A 22,222-nucleotide genomic window follows, 5' to 3' on the forward strand; every position below is an offset into this window, starting at 1 on the left:
CTAGATGACAACAGATAAGAGGTTACTCTGTTTACCTGAAATCACCTCACACAAAAACATTTTACACAGTCAATATAATTTTTATTTTTTTAAACATTTCATAATACCAATAAATTGTGTTTTGTACAACTTTTAATAATGTTTTCAATACACATGCTATACATTTTATCTTTTGACAGATAAACAACCAACTCAAAACAAATCCCGGAAATCAAGAAGAGACTTGATTGTTCAGCAAGGTTCTAGACACTGACTAAACTAAACTCTAAGATGATTGGTTTATTTCAGCTGTCAATCTACTCCCTTCACCATTGAGGGGCATGTCTCGTTATGTGTTCATTCAGGAACCAAGACCTCTGGCTAACTCTATTCCACTTGATTTGATTGAATCCTGTGTACATGCAAATTTGTAACTATATCATGATGTTCTGTGATCTTAAATCAATCTTTAGCCACAGTCAATCAATCATATATTGATAGAAGCAGACTGATAGATGTATCACTGAATAGGCGTCAGTATCTTCACAGATCCATTAACATTGAACCCAGGATAGAGTGGCTGAATGAATGTGGTCTGGACTCTGTGGAGGAGGGTCACTGTGTCAGAGACACTGTAGAAGGACAGAGTTCCTGCCCTGTGGTCCAGATACACTCCTACTCTGGAGGAGCAGGGGACAGGGATATCAGTCTTGAGGTTATTGTGCCAGAAAGAGCATCTGGATTTAGAGCAGAATAACCTCCATGACTGATCATTATGACCAAACCAACACTTATCACCATCTCCTTTCCTGCTGATCCCTTTATATGAGACAGCTACACCAACCCTGTCCCCACTCCACTCTACCTCCCAGTAACAGACTCCAGACAGACCCTCTCTACACAACACCTGTTTATAGGAGGTAAATCTTTCAGGATGGTCAGGATAGGACTTGACCTCATCCCTACATTTCACCTTTCTGTTCCCCTCAGACAGACACAGGTACTGATATGTTGTATTGGGATCCAATGTCAGCTGGCAGGAATCTAAGAGGATGAAAAACAAAGTCAGTGACAGTGTCTCTCCCTTACTGTGTGTGTGTGTGTGTGTGTGTGTGTGTGTGTGTGTGTGTGTGTGTGTGTGTGTGCGCGTGTGTGTGTGTACGTGTGTGTGCGTGCGTGCTCTCTCTCTCTGTGCATCCTGGGAGTGGTGTGAGAGAGTGTGGAGTTTTGGCGGCCCTTTCAATTTATTGGGCTGCATGTGCTTAGTCATGGTACACATTTTAGTGCTGGGGTGGGCATTTTGTTTTACTCTGGTTTGGGGGTGACTGTAATATATATAACTGAAACTGACAAGGGCCGGGTCTTATTGGTCAAGGTGGATGTTATGGGAGTTCTGTTTTATTTTTGAGTGTTTACGCTCCAAATGAGGGAACACAGTGCATTGCTGTATTTGATAAGATAAAGGGTTCTTTATGACAATGTGATCAACAGGGATGTTTGGTTTTGGGGGACTGGAACTGTACAGTGGATTTTACTGTTGATCACACAGGTTTGGAACCTCATCTGAATTCTGTGTCCTGTCTGTCTGGTGTGTTGACTGAGTTGAACTTTCTGATGTATGGATAGCGAGAAATGCCAATGTTTGTCAGTACACATGGTTAAAATTGACTGATGGTCAAATTAGTGCAGCAAGGTTAGACAGGTTATATGTTTCAGAACCCTACTCTGCACTTTTTTCTTTAACCTGGACCAGTCAATATCACCATGTAAAGAGATGCTCTGTCTTCATCTCCCTGATGGGAAAGTGACTACAGACGATGTTGAGATGCGCCGACATGCTGTGGATTTCTACTCTTCACTTAATAAACCAGAGGCCTGTGATCCTCTGTGTGTTGAACACCTGGTTTTATGAGAGGATTTCCTCTGCAGGGGTCAACTGGGAAAAGAGTGAGTCATTTTGGGCAGGTCAGCTTCCTGTGGGGTCTCTTCCTCAGTTACCCAGGGGGCTTCAGTGGGGTAGGGATGGGCTCAGGGGGGTTTTCTAGGCTCTGATGTAGTCCAGGAAAGGATCTGGGAGGGTGTAGTGGTGAAGGTGTGTGCCAGATTGTCTTGGTGGAAATGGTTGTTAGCCCAGCTGTCATATAAGGGAGGGGTTCTGGTAACTAACAACCTGACCCCCTCAACTCTGTGGCACAGACTCATGGTTGTACAGCTGTCTGGGTGCTTGATAAAAACTCTGCAGAGGACACTTGTTAACTTTTACTGGTCTGGACAGGACTGGGTTAAGGCGGCAGCCCTGTATCTACCACTGAATGAGGGTGGGCCTGGTGGACATTACTTCTAGAGTCAAGGCGTTCTGTCTTCAAGCAGCCCAGAGACTGTTGTACAGTGACTATTCCAGCTGGGTGGATACAGCACATACTCTGATGATGAAGGCTGTGTTGTGGAATTTCTTGAACTGTATAATTAGTCCTATACATGTATGAATGGGTTACTAGTTAGAAGTACTGAGTCCCCATCTTAGATAAGAAAAGGAATGTAGGAGAGGGGGATCTGGTATTTGTTAATTGTCATCATTGAATGGTATCAGTAGATCACTGGGTCCTCCGTCAGTCTGTCAATCTGTCCATCTGTTTAAACCATCAGTGTATCTGTTCTTTATCCAGATGGTGTGTGTCCCTTCTGAGTTGAATAGGTAACCTACAGTTTCCTTATTTCCTTGGGATAAGATGAGGGACAGCCCGCCCTTTGGGTAAAACCTATGTATTGTTGACATTTGGGCAGTATCTTACCACACCCTTTTAACTGTAATAAGTACTCTGACTGTTCTGTGCTTCCTCAGAGATTCCTCACAGGTTTATTTTAGAAGCTTTTGACGCATCTCTCTATTTGAAAATAAACTACTAATTATGCCAAGAGAATTTTGTCTCTGTCCTAAAAGAGTTCCTTTTGATGGAATTACCATCACAGCTATCCGGTTGGGTCTGGATAGACATCTCTTTCTCTTGTAGTTGGAGGAGGTTGATTGGTCTGGCCTGACTCCTTTTTATCAGTCTGTTATGCAGGCCTGGAGAATGTTCTGTATGTCCCAGAAGATCAACACACTGCCCAGTATGTTGCTGTTTGAAGAGCCTCTTTTTCACTATTCTATGGTTCAGTCCCGTGCTCTGGATTCAGCCAACCTTCACTCATGCCTTCGGGGAGTGGGGTGTTTGAAGCTGGGGCATCTGATGCAGAGCAGATCATTGGAGGAGTTGGGAGAGAGAGCAGGGATCCGGTCGTATCGTTTGGGGAGGAAGGTCGTGGCTGAGCTCTGTTTGAGAAGTCTCAATCGGAGTCATCTCCTTCTCTGATTGGAGGATGGACAACCTGGATTACGTTTCCCTGAGCTCAATGTCGTGTTGCTGCTGGGACGTTTCAAGAGGATGTAGAACTTCTTTCATTCAAAACCCCAGAGCTGAGGGAGTTCAGGGCTGTGGGGAAGAAGGCCATGTACACTGTGTGTGTGAAGGTGTCCCATGTTTCCTCCCTAGAAGAGGTGAAATCCACGATGTGGGCGGTTGTGTTTGGTCCAGGTGTTTCCCTGAAAGGCAGCTGGTGGTCTTTATATAAACTGTCCATTGATTAGAGGACAGCTGGTCTCCAGTGGAGGATTATACATGGGGATGTAGCCACCAATAGACATCTGGTTCACCTGGATCCAAGTGTTAAGGAGGGGTGTCCTATTTGTTCTGATCCTGAATCATCTGGTTCACCTGGATCCAAGTGTTAAGGAGGGGGGTCCTTTTTGTTCTGATCCTGAATCATCTGGTTCACCTAGATCCAAGTGTTAAGGAGGGGTGTCCTTTTTGTTCTGATCCTGAATCATCTGGTTCACCTGGATCCAAGTGTTAAGGAGGGGTGTCCTTTTTGTTCTGATCCTGAATTGTCTGGTTCACCTAGATCCAAGTGTTAAGGAGGGGTGTCCTTTTTGTTCTGATCCTGAATCTTCTGGTTCACCTGGATCCAAGTGTTAAGGAGGGGTGTCCTTTTTGTTCTGATCCTGAATTATCTGGTTCACCTAGATCCAAGTGTTAAGGAGGGGTGTCCTTTTTGTTCTGATCCTGAATCATCTGGTTAACCTGGACCCAAAATGTTGTGGAGGGGTGTCCATTTTTGTTCTGATCCTGAATCTCTGGTACAGGTGTTTTTATATTGTTCCATATCGGTTGTTGTTTTTGACTAGGTGGTTTATTGTTTTAGGTGAGTTATTCTGTTCTCGGTTGTTTATATTTGGACCCAAGTATAGTTTTAGTAAACGGGGTGTGGTGGTCTTGCTGAATTGTTTTGACAGGGGCTGATAAATTAGCTGTTTGGAAGACTAGGAAACATTTTATTCAAGGACAGGGATCTGTGGATGTGGTGGGTATGTTTGAGGGGATGCTGACAGTGAGATTGAGGGTTGAGTTTGGCTAGTCTGGTACAAAATTTTGAGCTGTTCATAAGTTTATGGGGTGTTCAGGGTGTGTTGTGTGTTGTTTCTGTGGATGATGAATTGCTGTTACATCTTTAAAGTTTATTTTTTGTTTTTAGTTATTTGAGTATCTGTTGTATTTTGGGTTCATGGAACCAATAAACATGTTTTAAAATTCAAACTCTCTCTGTGTGTGTGAGTCTGATTCTCTCTCTGTCTCTCTCTCTCTTTGTGTGTGTGTGTGTGTGTGTGTGTGTATGTGTGTGTGTGTGTAAGATTGTACTTCACATGTAGAGAAACATAATTTACACCTGTGTATGGTTATGAGTGTGTGTGTGCATGTCTATGGGTGTGTGTGTATGTTTACATGAAGTGCAAACAACGATGTGTGATTGTGTCTGTGTGTCTGTGGTTGTATTTGCTCACATGTTAAGAAATCCTGTCTGGTCTTGGGCTCAGCTGGTGGTCCAATCTGAACTGTAGTCACTATGGAAACAAATAGACTTATTCAGTGGGGAGAACAAGTATTTGATACACTAACGATTTTTCAGGTTTTCCCACTTACAAAGCATGTAGAAGTCTGTAATTTTTATCATAGGTACACTTCAACTGTGAGAGACGGAATCTAAAATAAAAATCCAGAAAATCACATTGTATGATTTTAAAATAATTAATTAGCCTTTTACTGCATGACATAAGTATTTGATCACTTACCAACCAGTAAGAATTCCGGCTCTCACAGACCTATTGGTTTTTCTTTAAGAAGCCCTCCTGTTCTCCACTCATTACCTGTATTAACTGCGCCTGTTTGAACTCGTTACCTGCATAAAAGACACCTGTCCACACACTCAATCAAACAGACTCCAACCTCTCTACAATGGCCAAGACCAGAGAGCTGTGTAAGGACATCAGGGATAAAATTGTAGACCTGCATAAGGCTGGGATGGGCTACAGGACAATAGGCACGCAGTTTGGTGTTGGCACAATTATTAGAAAATGGAAGAAATTCAAGATGATGGTCAATCTCCCTCTGTCTGGGACTCCATGCAAGATCTCACTTCGTGGGGCATCAATGATCATGAGGAAGGTGAGGGATCAGCCCAGAACTACACGGCAGGACCTGGTCAATGACCTGAAGAGAGCTGGGACCACAGTCTCAAAGAAAACCATTAGTAACACACAACGCCGTCATGGATTAAAATCCTGCAGCGCACGCAAGGTCCCCCTGCTCAGGCCAGTGCATGTCCAGGCCCGTCTGAAGTTTGCCAATGACCATCTGGATGATCCAGAAGTGGAATGGGAGAAGGTTGTGTGGTCTGATGAGACAAAAATACAGCTATTTGGTCTAAACTCCACTCGCCTTGTTTGGAGGAAGAAGAATGAATACAACCCCAAGAACACCATCCCAACCGTGAAGCATGGAGGTGGAAACATCATTCTTTGGGGATGCTTTTCTGCAAAGGGGACAGGACGACTGCACCGTATTGAGGGGAGGATGGATGGGGCCATGTATCGCGAGATCTTGGCCAACAACCTCCTTCCCTCATTGAAGAGCATTGAAGATGGGTCGTGGCTGAGTCTTCCAGCATGACAACGATCCAAAACAGATAGCCAGGGCAACTAAGGAGTGGCTCCGTAAGAAGCATCTCAAGGTCCTGGAGGTCCTGGAGACTAGCCAGTAGAAAATCTTTGGAGGGAGCTGAAGGTCCAAATTGCCCAGCGACAGCCCTGAAACCTGAAGGACCTGGAGAAGGTCTGTATGGAGGAGTGGGCCAAAATCCCTGCTGCAGTGTGTGCAAACCTGGTCAAGAACTACATATGATCTCTGTAAAAAGTTTCTGTACCAAATATTAAGTTCTGGTTTTCTGATGTATCAAATACTTATTTCATACAATAAAATGCAAATTAATTACTTAAAAATCATACAATGATATTTTCCGGATTTATGTTTTAGATTCTGTCACTCACAGTTGAAAATTACGGACTCCTACATGCTTTGTAAGTGGGAAAACCTGCAAAATCGGCAGTGTATCAAATACTTGTTCTCCCCACTGTATATCACAGGTCCACATTAATCATGTCCACTTGTAATCTACATACAAGTAACTAGAGGAGAGATGAACTATAGATGGACTATGTTTGTATATAAATGTACATGAGTACCAGTGGTTCAGGCCAGTCTGTCATGGCTTTGATTTTGGTCACTGACTAGAACCAAGATGTCATGGTGACAATGATTGTTGACAGATCTCAGATCTCTACTTGATAACTACACTGATTCACTGAAGTTATTGAGGTCATTTATTCTCTTGTTCCTCCCCTTATATCCTTCCCCTTCCTTCTGCTCCTCCTCCTTTTGTCCTTTTGTCCTCTTTTTTATTACAACGTACTGTCTATGGAACATTTCTGTTTAGTCTAATTGTTGCCCACCCAGACAAATCACATATTACAATAATGTCTTAATATTGGGTATTTGCTTTCATAATGTCCTCCCCAAAATAATATTGGCTGTTGTATAACATTAGATGTAGTTCTATGAGTAAAAAACATAACTTCAACGTTCTAAAAATAATTTTGACCAACCTTCCCCAGATATCTTGTCCATTTCCTTTTTGCATACATCCTGTATTTGATCTTTCAGTTTAGAGACTGATATCTTGACATGCTCAAAGGAGATGTGTGGATAGACAGTGATGCTGGGTAAGACCTCAGATCCAGGAGAGAAACAGAGAGACTGGAAACTCTACAGAGAGGGAAAGAAGCAATAGGTTTTGACATAGACAGACAGTGAATTAAGTTCCAATCCATTTCACTGGTAAAGAGGTCAAGAGGTAGCCTTTACAGAGTATTGTAAGGTAAGTTAGTGATGTCACCTGGAGGAAATGGATGTGATCCTCTGTGTGTGAGAGCTGCTTCAACTCAACATCTCTCCTCCTCAGCTCAGCAACCTCCTGCTCCAGTTGTTCCAAGAGTCTTTCAGCCCGACTCACTTCAGTTTTCTCCTGAGCTCTGATCAGCTCCTTCAACTCAGAGCGTCTTTTCTCAATGTAGCAGATCAGCTCAGTAAAGATCCTCTCACTGTCCTCCACTGCTGCCTGTGCAGAGTGCTGTTAGGACACAGAGAGGGAAGTGGGTCTAATTTAAGTTAATTCACTCTGCTATCACCAAGATTACAGACAGCAAGTAAATGTAAACACACAGTGCCAGTCAATAGTTTAGATACACTAATCCATTCAGTGGGTGTGTCCAAACTTTTGATTGGTCCTGTACATGTATTTATATCAGCCACAACACTCACCTTCAGAGTGTCCACAGCCTGTCTCAACTCCTGAATCTTCTTCTCTCTCTCCCCAATTCTCTTCTGGGATTCCAAATGTTTCTGTCTCTGCAGCGAAATACGTCATAAACAAATTGAATTTGCAAAGTGTAGTGATTTTGAATTATGTCATACTTATTAATAAGGATATTTTCTTGTTTCTTACAATTTCGGTTATAGTCGCTATATAGTCGCTACATATAGTTTGTATATATAGTCGCTACATATAGTTTGTATATATAGTCGCTACATATAGTTTGTATATATAGTCGCTACATATTATCACTCAGATTGCAGATCCTTGATCAATATGTTTTTCACTATGTGGAAAAAATTAAGAGACCACTCAGCTTGTCTACATGTATGGCAGCCATTCCATTCCAGGGTGTGTTCAATTCCAACACAGGCACACCTCATTTTACTCAATAAGGTACTGATTAGGTGTTTACCAGATCCAAATTAAATTTAATGAGGAAAAGTATAAAAACCACTGCTGTGGTCATCACTATCCTCTTGCAATAGGACCAGCTGGATGGCAGAAACAGTGCAAGTAGTACCTCAAAGTTAATTTCAATAAATACATTTTTTTTTTTTTAGCATGATAAAGCAGTTGAAAAGAAAAGCTTTGAGGGAGGAATAGAAGGGTTCAATTCTGGCTTTACTGGTAGAGGGATACAGTCAGCATCAGTTTGCTTCCATCCTGAATATTTCAAAGACGGCGGTTCATAAGAACAAGGTCAAAAAGCAGACATTGGGGACAACAAAGCTACAGACTGGCAGAGGGTGAAAACAACTGTCCACTGACCGAGATGACCGTCAACTCATTCGAATGTCACTCAACAACCATAGGATGAAAACAAGTGACCTACAAAAAGAATGGCAAACAGCAGCTGGGGTGAAGTGCACAGTGAGGACAGTTCCAAACAGACTCTTAGGAGCAGGGCTGAACTCATGCAAAGCTAGAAAAAAGCCCTTCATCAATGAGAACCAAAGAAGAGCCAGGCTGAAGTTTACAAATGACCATGAGGATTGGACCGTAGAGGAACGGAGTAAGGTCATCTTCTCTGACGAGTCATATTTTCAGCTTTGACCAACACCTGGTCATCTAACGATTAGATGGAGACCTGGAGAGGCCTACAAGACACAATGACTGACACCCACTGTGACATTTGGTGTAAATCTTGGTGTTGATGATCTGGGGATGCTTCAGCAAGGCTGGAATCGTGCAGATTTGTCTTTGTGAAAAACGCATGCATCAAGCAAAGTACAAGGTTATCCTGGAAGAACACCTGCTTCCTTCTGCTCTGTTCCCCAACTCTGAGAAAAAAAATGTCCAGCAGGACAATGCTCCATGCCTCACAGCCAGGTCAATCAAGGTGTGGATGGAGGACCACCAGATCAAGACCCTGTCATGGCCAGCCCAATCTCCTGACCTGAAACTCATTGAATACCTCTGGAATTTGATCAAGAGGGAGATGGTCACAAGCCATCAAACAAAGCCGAGCTACTTGAATATTTGTGCCAGGAGTGTCATAAAGTCACCAAACAGCAATGTGACAGACTGGTGGAGAGCATGCCAAGAAGCATGAAAGCCGTGATTAGAAATCAGGGTTATTTCACCAAATATTGATTTCTGAACTCTTCCTAAGTTAAAACATTAGTATTTTGTTGTTGAAAAGGAATATGAAATTAGCATTATTTGAGGTCTGAAAACAATGCATATTGTTTTGGTTATTTTTACCAGTTGTTATTTTCTACAAATAAATCCTCTAAATTACAATATTTTGATTTGGAATTTTGGTGTAATCTTCCCAGTAGTTTATAGAATACAACAGCAATGTTAATTTTAGTCATACACATACCTATGAATAGTAAAACCAGAGAAACTGATAATTTTGCAGTGGTCTAATTTTGTTCCAGAGAAAGCTTTATCCTATAGTTCCCATCTTACTTGTTTCTCAGTCCTTTCCGATGCAGCTGAGACTGTATCATGTCCTTTATGTTCATCCAACATACAAAGAAAACAGATACACTGCTGATCAGTACGACAGTAAACCTCCAGCAGTTTGTCATGATGAGAACAGATCTTCTCCTGTAGTTGTTTGGAGGCTTGGACCAACTTGTGCTTTTTAAAGGCAGGACATTCATAGTGAGGCAGGAGGTGAGTCTCACAGTAAGAGGCCAGACACACCAGACAGGACTTGACAGCTTTGAGTTTTCTCCCAGTGCAGGAATCACACTCCACATCTCCAGGTCCAGCATAATAATTATCAGGAGGAGCAGCTTGGAGTCTTGTCTTCTTCAGATTTTCCACCAATTTAGCCAGGATGGTGTTCATGTTTAGAACAGGTCTTGGTATGAATGTCTGTCTGCACTGGGGGCAGCTGTAGATACCCTTGTCATCTTCCTGATCCAAACAGTCCTTAATACAGCCCATACAGTAACTGTGTCCACAGGGAATAGTCACTGGATCTTTCAAGAGATCTACACAGATCGAACAACTGATTGAGCTTACGACCTCCGCCATTATTCACACACATACTAACAGAGAAAAAAGAACAAGAGATTACTTTTGTTTGCCTTTAACATTTTTTTTTCAGAGGAGTGGTTTATTTTCTGTGACTTCCTGGTTCTGTGGTGAACTCAGATGTCAGATATCAGGTCTGGCCAGTAGAGGGCACTAGTGATCTATCATAGCCAGAGTAAATATTCTCAGTTCTCTGTGATTTTCTATACCTGTAACTGGATGTGGATCTGACACAGGGTTGTGGTCCAGCCTCCAGACTCCTACTGATGGACAGTGTGTCTGTAGCTGTGGGGAGCTGGACTGACAGTCTCAACACTCACATGGATGGCAGACTGGACACTCCCAGGAGCACAGCAGGTTCTCATACCAGAGGAGAAAGGAGGTCAGTAGTGAGGGAACAAGGGCGTACCTACTCCTACTCAAAGGTCTCCAATACCAGGGAGAGACTCCTACTGCAGGGAGGAGTCGTGTGTTTTCTCTCCAAAGGGAGGGAGCAGAACGTCTGTGTGAGAGAAGGAGCAGGTGGATACAGTAGGGAGAACAAGTGTTTGATACACTGTCGATTTTGCAGGTTTTCCCACTTACAAAACATGTAGAAGTCTGTAATTTCTATCATAGGTATTCTTCAACTGTGAGGGACGGAATCTAAAACAAAAATCCAGAAAATCACATTGTAATTCATTGGCATTTTATTGCATGACATAAGTATTTGATACATCAGAAAAGCAGAACTTAATATTTTGTACAGAAAGCTTTGTTTGCAATTACAGAGATCATACGTTTCCTGTAGTTCTTGACCAGGTTTAAACACACTGCAGCAGGGATTTTGGCCCACTTCTCCATACAGATCTTCTCCAGATCCTTCAGGTTTCGGGGCTGTCACTGGGCAATATGGACTTTCAGCTCCCTCCAAAGATTTATTGGGTTCAGGTCTGGAGACTGGCTAGGCCACTCCAGGACCTTGAGATGCTTCTTACGGAGCCACTCCTTAGTTGCCCTGGTTGTGTGTTTCGGGTCATTGTTTTGCTGGAAGACCCAGCCACGACCCATCTTCAATGCTCTTACTGAGGGAAGGAGGTTGTTGGCCAAGATCTCGCGATACATGGTCCCATCCATCCTCCCCTCAATACGGTGCAGTCGTCCTGTTCCCTTTGCAGAAAAGCATCCCCAAAGAATGATGTTTCCACCTCCATGCTTCACGGTTGGGATGGTGTTCTTGGGGTTGTTCTCATCCTTCTTCTTCCTCCAAACACGGCGAGTGGAGTTTAGACCAAAAAGCTCTATTTTTGTCTCATCAGACCACATGACCTTCTCCCATTCCTCCTCTGGATCATCCAGATGGTCATTGGCAAACTTCAGACGGGACAGGTGTCTTTTATACAGGTAACGAGTTCAAACAGGCGCAGTTAATACAGGTAATGAGTGGAGAACAGGAGGGCTTCTTAAAGAAAAATGTGATGGTAATTCCATCGATCGACACTCTTAAAGGAGAAAGAAACAGAGACAAAATTCTCTTGGCACAGGTTAACCATTTTATTAATTATTTGCAAATAAGAGAAACGCGTCAAACGCTTACAAACATAATTGTCCGAGGAGTCTCTAACTCAATACATGAACAATACGTATTTATTATAGTTAAAAGGGGTGTGGTAAGTTGTTGCCCATCTGTCTCGTCACATAGGATTTTACCCAAGATCCCCCCACCTTATCCTTCCTGCCATAATGTTTACTATTGCGTTTACCTAAAGGGGCCAACTGACCTCACTTCCCTTTGTTCTATTACTACCTAGGCTTACACAAAGGCCAAGCTCTCCTTCCCCCCATAGGTAACTTCTTCAATTCTAACTGAACCCGGACAGACAATCTGAACCCGGACAGACAATAGATGCCCTGATGAGTTATACAGATGCGCAGATAAAGAGTAACCATTTCATCTGCTGATACCAGTCAAAGATGTCCCTTAGGCAAATACCAGATCCCCCACATTCCTTTTCTAATTTGAATAAGGGGACTCCCTTTAATCAGTGAGAATACATTGGTTAGAGACATTTCCACAACAAAAACTAACAGGTCTGTTAGAGCCGGAATTCTTACTGGTTGGAAGGGGATCAAATACTTATGTCATGCAATAAAATGCAAATTAATTATTTAAATATTATATATATATATATATATATATATATATATATATATATATACATATAATGTGATTTTCTGGATTTTTGTTTAAGATTCCGTCTCTCACACTGTACAAATACTTTTTTTCCCAACGGTATATGAGTAACTGATGTTGAGCCCAGGTTTCATCTTAACCATCCAATCAGATAGACAATACAGGTGAGAGAGTTGACCACTCCTCCAATGTCAGAGCTGTATTTGAATGGACTGTGGTATCAATGTTAGTGGACTCAAGTTCAGATTGCTCCTATATTAGTGCTGATGTCTGTATGTCTGTCCCAGCCCTGCATGAACATCCCCCGAACAAAGACTGTGGTGGATGAAGATGAGTAGTGCAGGCTACTACGGTATTCTCAATGGCAATTTCCTGTGAACACAATCTGGTGAATAGTTGCTTGTCAATATCATTGCAACCAACAATACATAAACAAAAAAAGGATATTAAATTCAATTTGTGATATTGCACCCATGTTGTACATTGAAGAAGTGTGCTCTTCTCAGATTAATCCTGGATTTAACTGGGCAGATGGGAGACAGTGTGTTTGGTGTTGTGTGGGCGAGTGATGATGTCAACGTTGATAACATAGTGCCCTCTGGGTCATGGTAAGAGGTAAAGGCAGAGATTCGGGGCGAAATTAACTGATGTTCCATACATCTGTTGCCTTCACCACATGTTTCAGCAAAACTATGTATGTCATCATGTCACAAGTATCATACAATTCCTGGAAGATGAAAATGTATTGAATGTGTTCTTCCAAGGCTTCCATACTCACCAGGCATGTCACCCTTTGAGCATGTTTGGCAAACTCGGGATCAATGTTGATAAGTGTGCCTAGTTCACGTCCTTATCCAGCAACTTCAGAACAACTGAAGAGAAGTTGGAAAACGTTTCATATGCCACATAAACTGCCTGATCAGCTATATGGAAAGAATATGTCACACTGCATGAGGGGGTTGATCCAGATACTGACTCAGGGTTTTTCCAGGCTCAGAATGGGCCTTTGGGGGGTAACTACACATGGCAGTAAGCATGATCGGTGCAAGTACAGTCTAGGCAATGAGTTACCTTATGACAGAAATCTATGCATTTCTTGTTATTTTTGACCATCTGAAAAATGTCTATCCAGCTTGAATAAATAAAACCCCATTAAAACTGATAAAAAAAAATTTTTTATTACAACATTGGAAAAAGGGGGAGGGGAGTGAGTTTGAAGGACAGAGGTGTGGGGTTGGGATGGGGGAGTGAGTTAGAGGGACAGGAGTGTGGGGTTGGGAGGGGGGAGTGAGTTAGAGGGACAGGAGTGTGGGGTTGGGAGGGGGATGTGAGTTTGAGGGACAGAGGTGTGGGGTTGGGAGGGGGGAGTGATTTTGAGGGACAGAGGTGTGGGGTTGGGAGGGGGGAGTGAGTTTGAGGGACAGGGGTGTGGGGTTGGGAGGGGGGAGTGAGTTTGAGGGACAGGGGTGTGGGGTTGGGAGGGGGGAGTGAGTTAGAGGGACAGGAGTGTGGGGTTGGGAGGGGGGAGTGAGTTTGAGGGACAGGAGTGTGGGGTGGGGGGGGGGAGTGAGTTTGAGGGACAGGGGTGTGGGGTTGGGAGGGGGGAGTGAGTTTGAGGGACAGAGGTGTGGGGTTGGGAGGGGGGAGTGAGTTTGAGGGACAGGGGTGTGGGGTTGGGAGGGGGGAGTGAGTTTGAGGGACAGGGGTGTGGGGTTGGGAGGGGGGAGTGAGTTAGAGGGACAGGAGTGTGGGGTTGGGAGGGGGGAGTGAGTTAGAGGGACAGGAGTGTGGGGTTGGGAGGGGGGAGTGAGTTTGAGGGACAGGAGTGTGGGGTTGGGAGGGGGGAGTGAGTTTGAGGGACAGGGGTGTGGGGTTGGGAGGGGAGAGTGAGTTTGAGGGACAGGGGTGTGAGGTTGGGAGGGGGGAGTGAGTTTGAGGGACAGAGGTGTGGGGTTGGGAGGGGGGAGTGAGTTTGAGGGACAGGGGTGTGGGGTTGGGAGGGGGGAGTGAGTTTGAGGGACAGGGGTGTGAGGTTGGGAGGGGGGAGTGAGTTTGAGGGACAGGGGTGTGGGGTTGGGAGCGGGGAGTGTGATGGCAAATCCATCGATCGACACTTAAAGGAGTAAGAACAGAGACAAAATTATCTTGGCACAATTCAACCATTTATTATTATTAGCAAATAAGAGAGACACATCAAACGCTTACAAACATAATCATCCGAGGAGTCTCTAAAGCATTTGGAAATACATTCGATACTCATAGAAAAATGGGTAGGGATAAGAATCTGCATGGCAACACATGTTCCTTATCCATCCTACCCCCTGTTGTGTATCCTTCTCTATCCTGTCCTAAAACCCATTGTTATGTATCTACCCCCATCCTGCTATGGGTTTACGTTTATCTCAGCACCTCATACTTCCTTTACCACATGTCACGGTCGTGGGGTGGAAAGGACACAGGCGCAGAGTAGAGGTAGGGAAGGTAATCCATGTTTAATCAAACAAAAGAAAGAAGGACTCCAACAAACAAAAAGGCAGCAACCAGTGACGTGGGTCTTCCTTACACAGGATACACAAAACCAAAATGAACCACCCCTTGGGGCCTAACCAACTAAACTTAAATAGGGTCCCCAATTGGAGGCAATAACTAACACCTGCCTCCAATTGGGGAAACCAAAAAAAGGAGTAGAGGTGGCTAAATGCCACCTCCTGTCCTGTCCCGGCTATGCCCCGAGCCCAGCGCAGAGATGGCTAGGGGCACAGCCGGGACGTGACAGTACCCCCCCCCAAAGGCGCGGGCTCCCGACCGCAAGACCGGGACGACCACACCCGGACCGGCGGAGGCTCAGCGCCCGGAGCCGCCGGCACAGGCCGGGGAGGCGGAGCCGCAGGGACAGGCCGGGGAGGCAGAGGTTCAAGAGACGGGAGAGCCGGCGGAGGGACAGGAGCCGGCAGGAGAGCCGGCGGCGGGTCGACAGCCGGCGGAGGAGCAGGAGCCGGGGGAGCCGGCAGAGGGTCGACAGCCGGCGGAGGAGCAGGAGCCGGGGGAGCCGGTGGAGGAACAGGAGACGGGGAAACCGGCGGAGGGTCAGGAGCCGGCGGAAGAGCCGGCGGAGGAGCAGGAGACGGGGGAGCCGGCGGGGGAATAGGAGCCGGCGGAGGAGCAGGAGCCGGGGGAGGCGGCGGAGGGTCCGGAGCCGGGGGAAGAGCCGGCGGAGGAGTAGGAGCCGGCGGAGGAGCAGGAGATGGGGGAGCCGGCGGGGGAATAGGAGCCGGTGGAGGAGCAGGAGGCGGGGGAGCCGGCGGAGGGTCCGGAGCCGGCGGAATAGCCGGCGGAGGAGTAGGAGCCGGGGGAGCCGGCGGAGGGTCAGGAGCCTGCGGAAGAGCCAGCGGAGGAGTAGGAGACGGGGAAACCGGTGGAGGGTCAGGAGCCGGCGGAAGAGCCGGTGGAGGAGTAGGAGCCGGCGGAGGAGCAGGAGCCGGTGGAGGAGAAGGAGCCGGGGGAGCCGGCGGAGGGTCCGGAGCCGGCGGAAGGGCCGGCGGTGGGTCCGGAGCCAGCGGAAGAGCCGGCGGAGGGTCCGGAGCCGGCGGAAGAGCCGGCGGAGGAGTAGGAGCCGGGGGAGCCGGCGGAGGAGTAGGAGCCGGGGGAGCCGGCGGAGGAATAGGAGCCGGCAGAGGAATAGGAGACGGGGGAGCCGGCGGGGGAATAGGAGCCGGTGGAGGAGCAGGAGCCGGGGGAGCCGGCGGAGGGTCCGGAGCCGGCGGAAGAGCCGGCGGAGGAGTAGGAGCCGGGGGAGCCGGCGGAGGAATAGGAGACGGGGGAGCCGGCGGGGGAATAGGAGCCGGTGGAGGAGCAGGAGCCGGGGGAGCCGGCGGAGGGTCCGGAGCCGGCGGGAGAGCCGGCGGAGGAGTAGGAGCCGGGGGAGCCGGCGGAGGAATAGGAGACAGGGGAGCCGGTGGAGGAACAGGAGCCGGCAGAGGAATAGGAGACGGGGGAGCCGGCGGGGGAATAGGAGCCGGCGGCAGGTCGGCAGCCGGCGGCAGGTCGGCAGCCGGCGGCAGGTCGGCAGCCGGCGGCAGGTCGGCAGCCGGCGGCAGGTCGGCAGCCGGCGGAGGAACAGGAGCCGGGGGAGCCGGCGGAGGGTTGACGGCCGGCGGGGGAGCAGGAGACGGGGGAGCCGGGACAGGCGAGGGCGCCGCTGAGACCGGGACAGGCGAGGGCGCCGCTGAGGCCGGGACAGGCGAGGGCGCCGCTGAGGCCGGGACAGGCGAGGGCGCCGCTGAGGCCGGGACAGGCGAGGGCTCCTGGGCAGGTGAAGGCGCTGCGGGACAAGGCGGCCAGTCAACCGCGGGCTCGGGCGGCGGCGGCCAGTCAACCGCGGCCTCGGGCGGCGGCGGCCAGTCATCCGCGGCCTCGGGCGGCCAGTCAACCGCTGGCTCGGGCGGCGGCGGCCAGTCATCCGCGGGCCCGGGCGGCGGCGGCCAGTCATCCGCGGGCCCGGGCGGCGGCGGCCAGTCATCCGCGGGCCCGGGCGGCGGCGGCCAGTCATCCGCGGGCCCGGGCGGCGGCGGCCAGTCATCCGCGGGCCCGGGCGGCGGCGGCCAGTCATCCGCGGGCCCGGGCGGCGGCGGCCAGTCATCCGCGGGCCCGGGCGGCGGCCAGTCATCCGCGGGCCCGGGCGGCGGCCAGTCCACGGCGGGTCCTGGCGGCGGCGAAAACAGGGCAGCGGGAGGAGCTGGCGGCTGAGGCCACTGGGCAGCGGGTGGAGCTGGCGGCTGAGGCCACTGGGCAGCGGGAGGAGCTGGCGGCTGAGACCACTGGGCAGCGGGAGGAGCTGGCGGCTGAGGCCACTGGGCAGCGGGTGGAGCTGGCGGCTGAGGCCACTGGGCAGCGGGAGGAGCTGGCGGCTGAGGCCACTGGGCAGCGGGAGGAGCTGGCGGCTGAGGCCACTGGGCAGCGGGAGGAGCTGGCGGCTGCGGCCACTGGGCAGCGGGAGGAGCTGGCGGCTGCGGCCACTGGGCAGCGGGGGGCGCTGGCGGCTGCGGCCACTGGGCAGCGGGGGGCGCTGGCGGCTGCGGCCACTGGGCAGCGGGGGGCGCTGGCGGCTGCGGCCACTGGGCAGCGGGGGGCCCTGGCGGCTGCGGCCACTGGGCAGCGGGGGGCGCTGGTTGCGGCTCCCGGGCAGCAGGGGGCGCTGGCTGCGGCTCCCAGGCAGCGGGGGGTGCTGGCGGCGCTGGCTGCGGCTCCCAGGCAGCAGGGGGCGCTGGCGGCGCTGGCTGCGGCTCCCAGGCAGCAGGGGGCGCTGGCGGCGCTGGCTGCGGCTCCCAGGCAGCAGGGGGCGCTGGCTGCGGCTCCCAGGCAGCGGGGGGCGCTGGCGGCGCTGGCTGCAGCGCTGGCGGCGGCTCCCAGGCAGCGGGGGGCGCTGGCTGCGGTTCCCAAGCAGCAGGGGGTGCTAGCTGCGCTGGCTGCGGCTCCCAGGCAGCAGGGGGCGCTGGCTGCGGCTCCCAGGCAGCAGGGGGTGCTGGCTGCTGCTCCCAGGCAGCGGGGGGCGCTGGCTGCGGCTCCCAGGCAGCGGGGGGCGCTGGCGGCGGCTCCCAGGCAGCGGGGGGCGCTGGCGGCGGCTCCCAGGCAGCGGGGGGCGCTGGCTGCGGCTCCCAGGCAGCGGGGGGCGCTGGCTGCGGCTCCCAGGCAGCGGGGGGCGCTGGCTGCGGCTCCCAGGCAGCGGGGGGCGCTGGCTGCGGCTCCCAGGCAGCGGGGGGCGCTGGCTGCGGCTCCCAGGCAGCAGGGGGCGCTGGCGACGCTGGCTGCGGCTCCCAGGCAGCAGGGGGCGCTGGCGACGCTGGCTGCGGCTCCCGGGCAGCGGGGGGCGCTGGCGACGCTGGCTGCGGCTCCCGGGCAGCGGGGGGCGCTGGCGGCGCTGGCTGCGGCTCCCAGGCAGCGAGGAGCGCTGGCTGCGGCTCCCGGGCAGCGGGGGGCGCTGGCTGCGGCTCCCGGGCAGCGTGGGGCGCTGGCTGCGGCTCCCGGGCAGCGTGGGGCGCTGGCGGCGCTGGCTGCGGCTCCCGGGCAGCGGGGGGCGCTGGCTGCGAGAACCGGTACGGCGGGTCCCGATAGCCCCACCAGTCCTCACATCTCCCTACACCAGGGAAAGCCCTCATAGGCCCCCCCGGCGTTGTTGCCCGACGCCTAGGAGCTGGCACCGGGCAGGGCTGGGGCACCTGGACTACCCCACACGTGAGCACGGGTGGCACGGCCGCGTCCTTCCATTCCGCCTGCCCCCACAGCACCCCGCCAAGAAATTCTTGGGGCGGACACACGGAGGTTTGCTTACGTCGCCTCCGTCGACGTCTCCTCCGGGGTGGATGCTGTGGAGGCCTGGTGTGCCGCAGAGGACAGTAGGGGTTCTCCTCCTCCTCGGTGTCGCTGTCCGGCCAACCGAGGAGTTCCCCTACCGTCCATTTCTGCTGTGTCTCTTGGTGGTGGTTCATTCTGTCACGGTCGTGGGGTGGAAAGGACACAGGCGCAGAGTAGAGGTAGGGAAGGTAATCCATGTTTAATCAAACAAAAGAAAGAAGGACTCCAACAAACAAAAAGGCAGCAACCAGTGACGTGGGTCTTCCTTACACAGGATACACAAAACCAAAATGAACCACCCCTTGGGGCCTAACCAACTAAACTTAAATAGGGTCCCCAATTGGAGGCAATAACTAACACCTGCCTCCAATTGGGGAAACCAAAAAAAGGAGTAGAGGTGGCTAAATGCCACCTCCTGTCCTGTCCCGGCTATGCCCCGAGCCCAGCGCAGAGATGGCTAGGGGCACAGCCGGGACGTGACAGTACAGCACAACCTACATTTCTTTTCTTATCTAAACATGGGGACTCAATACATGAATCAATAAGAATGCATCAGTGACATTTCCATAACAATCCATCCTCTTGATACCAAATCAACCCTTGGTATCAATCCTTAAACAGTTTACGCATTAGGATGTAGACTGCAACAAAATAGTACTTATTAACAACATGACTTTGTTGATATCATTACCCTAATGATTAGAGAACAGAACAAATCCGAAATGTCTGGATCCTCATTTACAGTTTTTTACAATCGCTATGACAGTTTTTTCAATACATTTAACAAGTTTCCTAAACTCTTAACGCACCAACACACCTAAAACACACAATTGGCAAAACGGTTAATTTCATGCTCAAAATCACACATTGTAAACTAAACTCCAAAACTAATTTACAAAACACAATAATACACTAACACAATACACTATGTCTAACAAAACACTGCAAACATGTTTCAAAATCAAATAATTATTCAAAACACTAACACATGTTCTCTTCCAACAGGAACATTTAGTCAATCATAACACAATGACAAAAAAAACACTATCATCAGCTGAAATTACAGAAACTGCATTATTTTATGTATCAGGTCTGCCCTCATACAATAGACAGTATATTGTATTGATCATAGATTGTGTTTTGCACTGCAGTTTCTTTTGATGCCTCTCTACATTTTTGTTTTGTTGGGTTTAGTAAATGCATGCATTTTGTTTCTTTTGCTGCAGAAATTCAATACAAAAAATGAATGACCATCTTAGAGTAGCTTTATAGAATGTACAGTTTATGAAAAAAAAAAAAAGACAGAGACAGAATTGCTGCAGTAAAGACTTTATTTGCAAAAGGACATTGCTGCAAGAAAAAGCACTGGAATAATAATAACAAAAACAAAGTAATATTCTAATCTGCCCGGTCTTCTGCATTTGGCCACATGTTCTCATCCACATCACACCTGATATCTTCATTGGCAAGGCATCGTGGGAAGAATCGTTTGGCATGCCTTATCCACCCCTGGCAGTGTTCCGCTGTGATGTCTTGGCATGCAGCATCCATTGCATCCAGGAGGGACATTTGGTCATGTGGACGATGGTCAAAAACTTTCCATCTCCAGGCTGAGAAAAACTCCTCAATGGGGTTGAGGAAAGGGGAGTAAGGGACAAGGAAATGGGACATCATCCTTGGATGGGCGTCAAACCAGGCTGTGACTGCCCGGGAATGGTGGAATGCCACATTGTCCCATATGATCACATATATTGGCAAGTGGTCTCCCACCTGTCCCCTTTCTACCTCTGGCACCAGTCTTTCGTGCAGGTCTTTTAAAAACAGGAGAAGGCGGACTGTGTTGTAGGGGCCAATCTCACATTTATACAGGAGTGCACCGTTGTTGGAGATTGCGGCGCACATGGTAATGTTGGCTCCTCTCTGGCCCGGCACGGTAACTGTGGCCCTTTTGCCAATTATGTTTCTCCCACAGCGACGCCTTTTTGCCAAGTTGAAGCCAGCCTCGTCAACATAGATAATTTCATGTGGGACTTGATTGGCCTCCAACTCCATGACTCTCTGAAAGTAATTAGACACAGTGTATGTAAATGCTGTGCTGTACTGTATATCTACTGTATGTCCTAATGTACTCCAGGTTTATAGAGTAGTTTACTGCAAAACACACTGTGTATAGTACAGTAATGACTGTATTGCATAACCTTACCTGGACGTATTGGTGACGGAGTTCTTTGATGCGCTCACTGTTCCTTTCAAAAGGAACTTTGTATAGTTGTTTCATTCGGACTCTGTGTTTAGCTAGAGTCCGAGAAATGGATGTTATGCTGATTGCTGCAATGTTCCCAAAGACAAGGTTGTCCTCTACAACTCTGGACTGAATGTCCTTCAGTTTTATTTCATTGTCAGCAATCACCATGTTGACAATAGCACGTTCCTGTTCTTCATTCAGGAGCTTTCCTCTGCCCCCTGAGGGAGGTAGACGTTGAATCCTTAGAGGGACAAAATACAATTACATTTTAGAGACCGGAGGCATACAGTCACTCTAATACTGTAAATGGTAAAATTACTGTATTTACACTTTGCTGTAGGAAAAGCAATATCCTACCTGTTGGTTTCTCTGAAAATACGGACAATGGATGCCAGTGTGTCCCGGCTGAGATTTGGCTGTACTCGTTCACCAGCCTCTCTGTATGATAGCCCGTGGTTTATGACATGGTCAATGATAGTAGCTCTTATTTGATCAGTTACCCTAGCTCTGGTCCTTCTTTGAGCGCCACCACGCATTCTAACTCCTCTCCCTTGTCCTTGCCCCACTCCTCTCCCTTGTCCTTGCCCCACTCCTCTCCCTTGTCCTTGCCCCACTCCTCTCCCTTGTCCTTGCCCCACTCCTCTCCCTTGTCCTTGTCCCACTCCTCTCCCTTGTCCTTGCCCCACTCCTCTCCCTTGTCCTTGTCCCACTCCTCTCCCTTGTCCTTGTCCTTGTCCCACTCCTCTCCCTTGTCCTTGTCCCACTCCTCTCCCTTGTCCTTGTCCCACTCCTCTCCCTTGTCCTTGTCCCACTCCTCTCCCTTGTCCATGTCCTTGTCCCACTCCTCTCCCTTGTCCTGGTACTCGTCTTCCTCTCCGTCGTGCAGGCATTTTTTTCTTTCTTTCTTTCTTTCTTTCTTTGTGTTGCTCCGTATTGTTCCTTTTCCACACAATATCAGCCCAAAGAGTACTCTTTTAGAACATATGATCATTGAAAGAACCTCAACACCTGAGTGTGCTTCCTAGATGGGAATCAGCTGTGAATTATATATTTGCATAACTTCAATAAACTGTTTCTCATTAGCAATGGAATAAGATACAGGGAATATATTTGTGTTTCAATTCACAATATTACAGTTTTTTACAATCGCTATGACAGTTTTTTCAATACATTTAACA

At 49.2% G+C, this 22,222-nt stretch overlaps 2 protein-coding genes across 2 annotated transcripts; both read right to left on the bottom strand.

Annotated features, from left to right (window-relative positions):
- Positions 1–414: 414 nt before the first annotated feature.
- Positions 415–10,275, bottom strand: LOC105007939 (E3 ubiquitin/ISG15 ligase TRIM25-like). The gene is made up of 6 exons (XM_034292139.1): positions 9,700–10,275; positions 7,731–7,817; positions 7,306–7,539; positions 7,016–7,175; positions 4,859–4,918; positions 415–1,023 (listed from the first exon to the last, which is right to left on the bottom strand). Exons 1-6 carry the CDS (start codon positions 10,273–10,275, stop codon positions 500–502), a joined length of 1,641 nt encoding a protein of 546 aa, XP_034148030.1. The 3' UTR covers positions 415–499.
- Positions 10,276–20,298: 10,023 nt separating this feature from the next.
- Positions 20,299–21,616, bottom strand: LOC114840481. Its single transcript, XM_034292400.1, has 4 exons — positions 21,402–21,616; positions 21,003–21,285; positions 20,570–20,857; positions 20,299–20,409 (listed from the first exon to the last, which is right to left on the bottom strand). Exons 1-4 carry the CDS (start codon positions 21,578–21,580, stop codon positions 20,299–20,301), a joined length of 861 nt encoding a protein of 286 aa, XP_034148291.1. The 5' UTR covers positions 21,581–21,616.
- Positions 21,617–22,222: the final 606 nt, after the last annotated feature.

The sequence above is a fragment of the Esox lucius genome, chromosome 5 (assembly GCF_011004845.1).
Source record: "Esox lucius isolate fEsoLuc1 chromosome 5, fEsoLuc1.pri, whole genome shotgun sequence".
In the NCBI taxonomy this organism is placed as follows: Eukaryota; Metazoa; Chordata; class Actinopteri; order Esociformes; family Esocidae; genus Esox; species Esox lucius.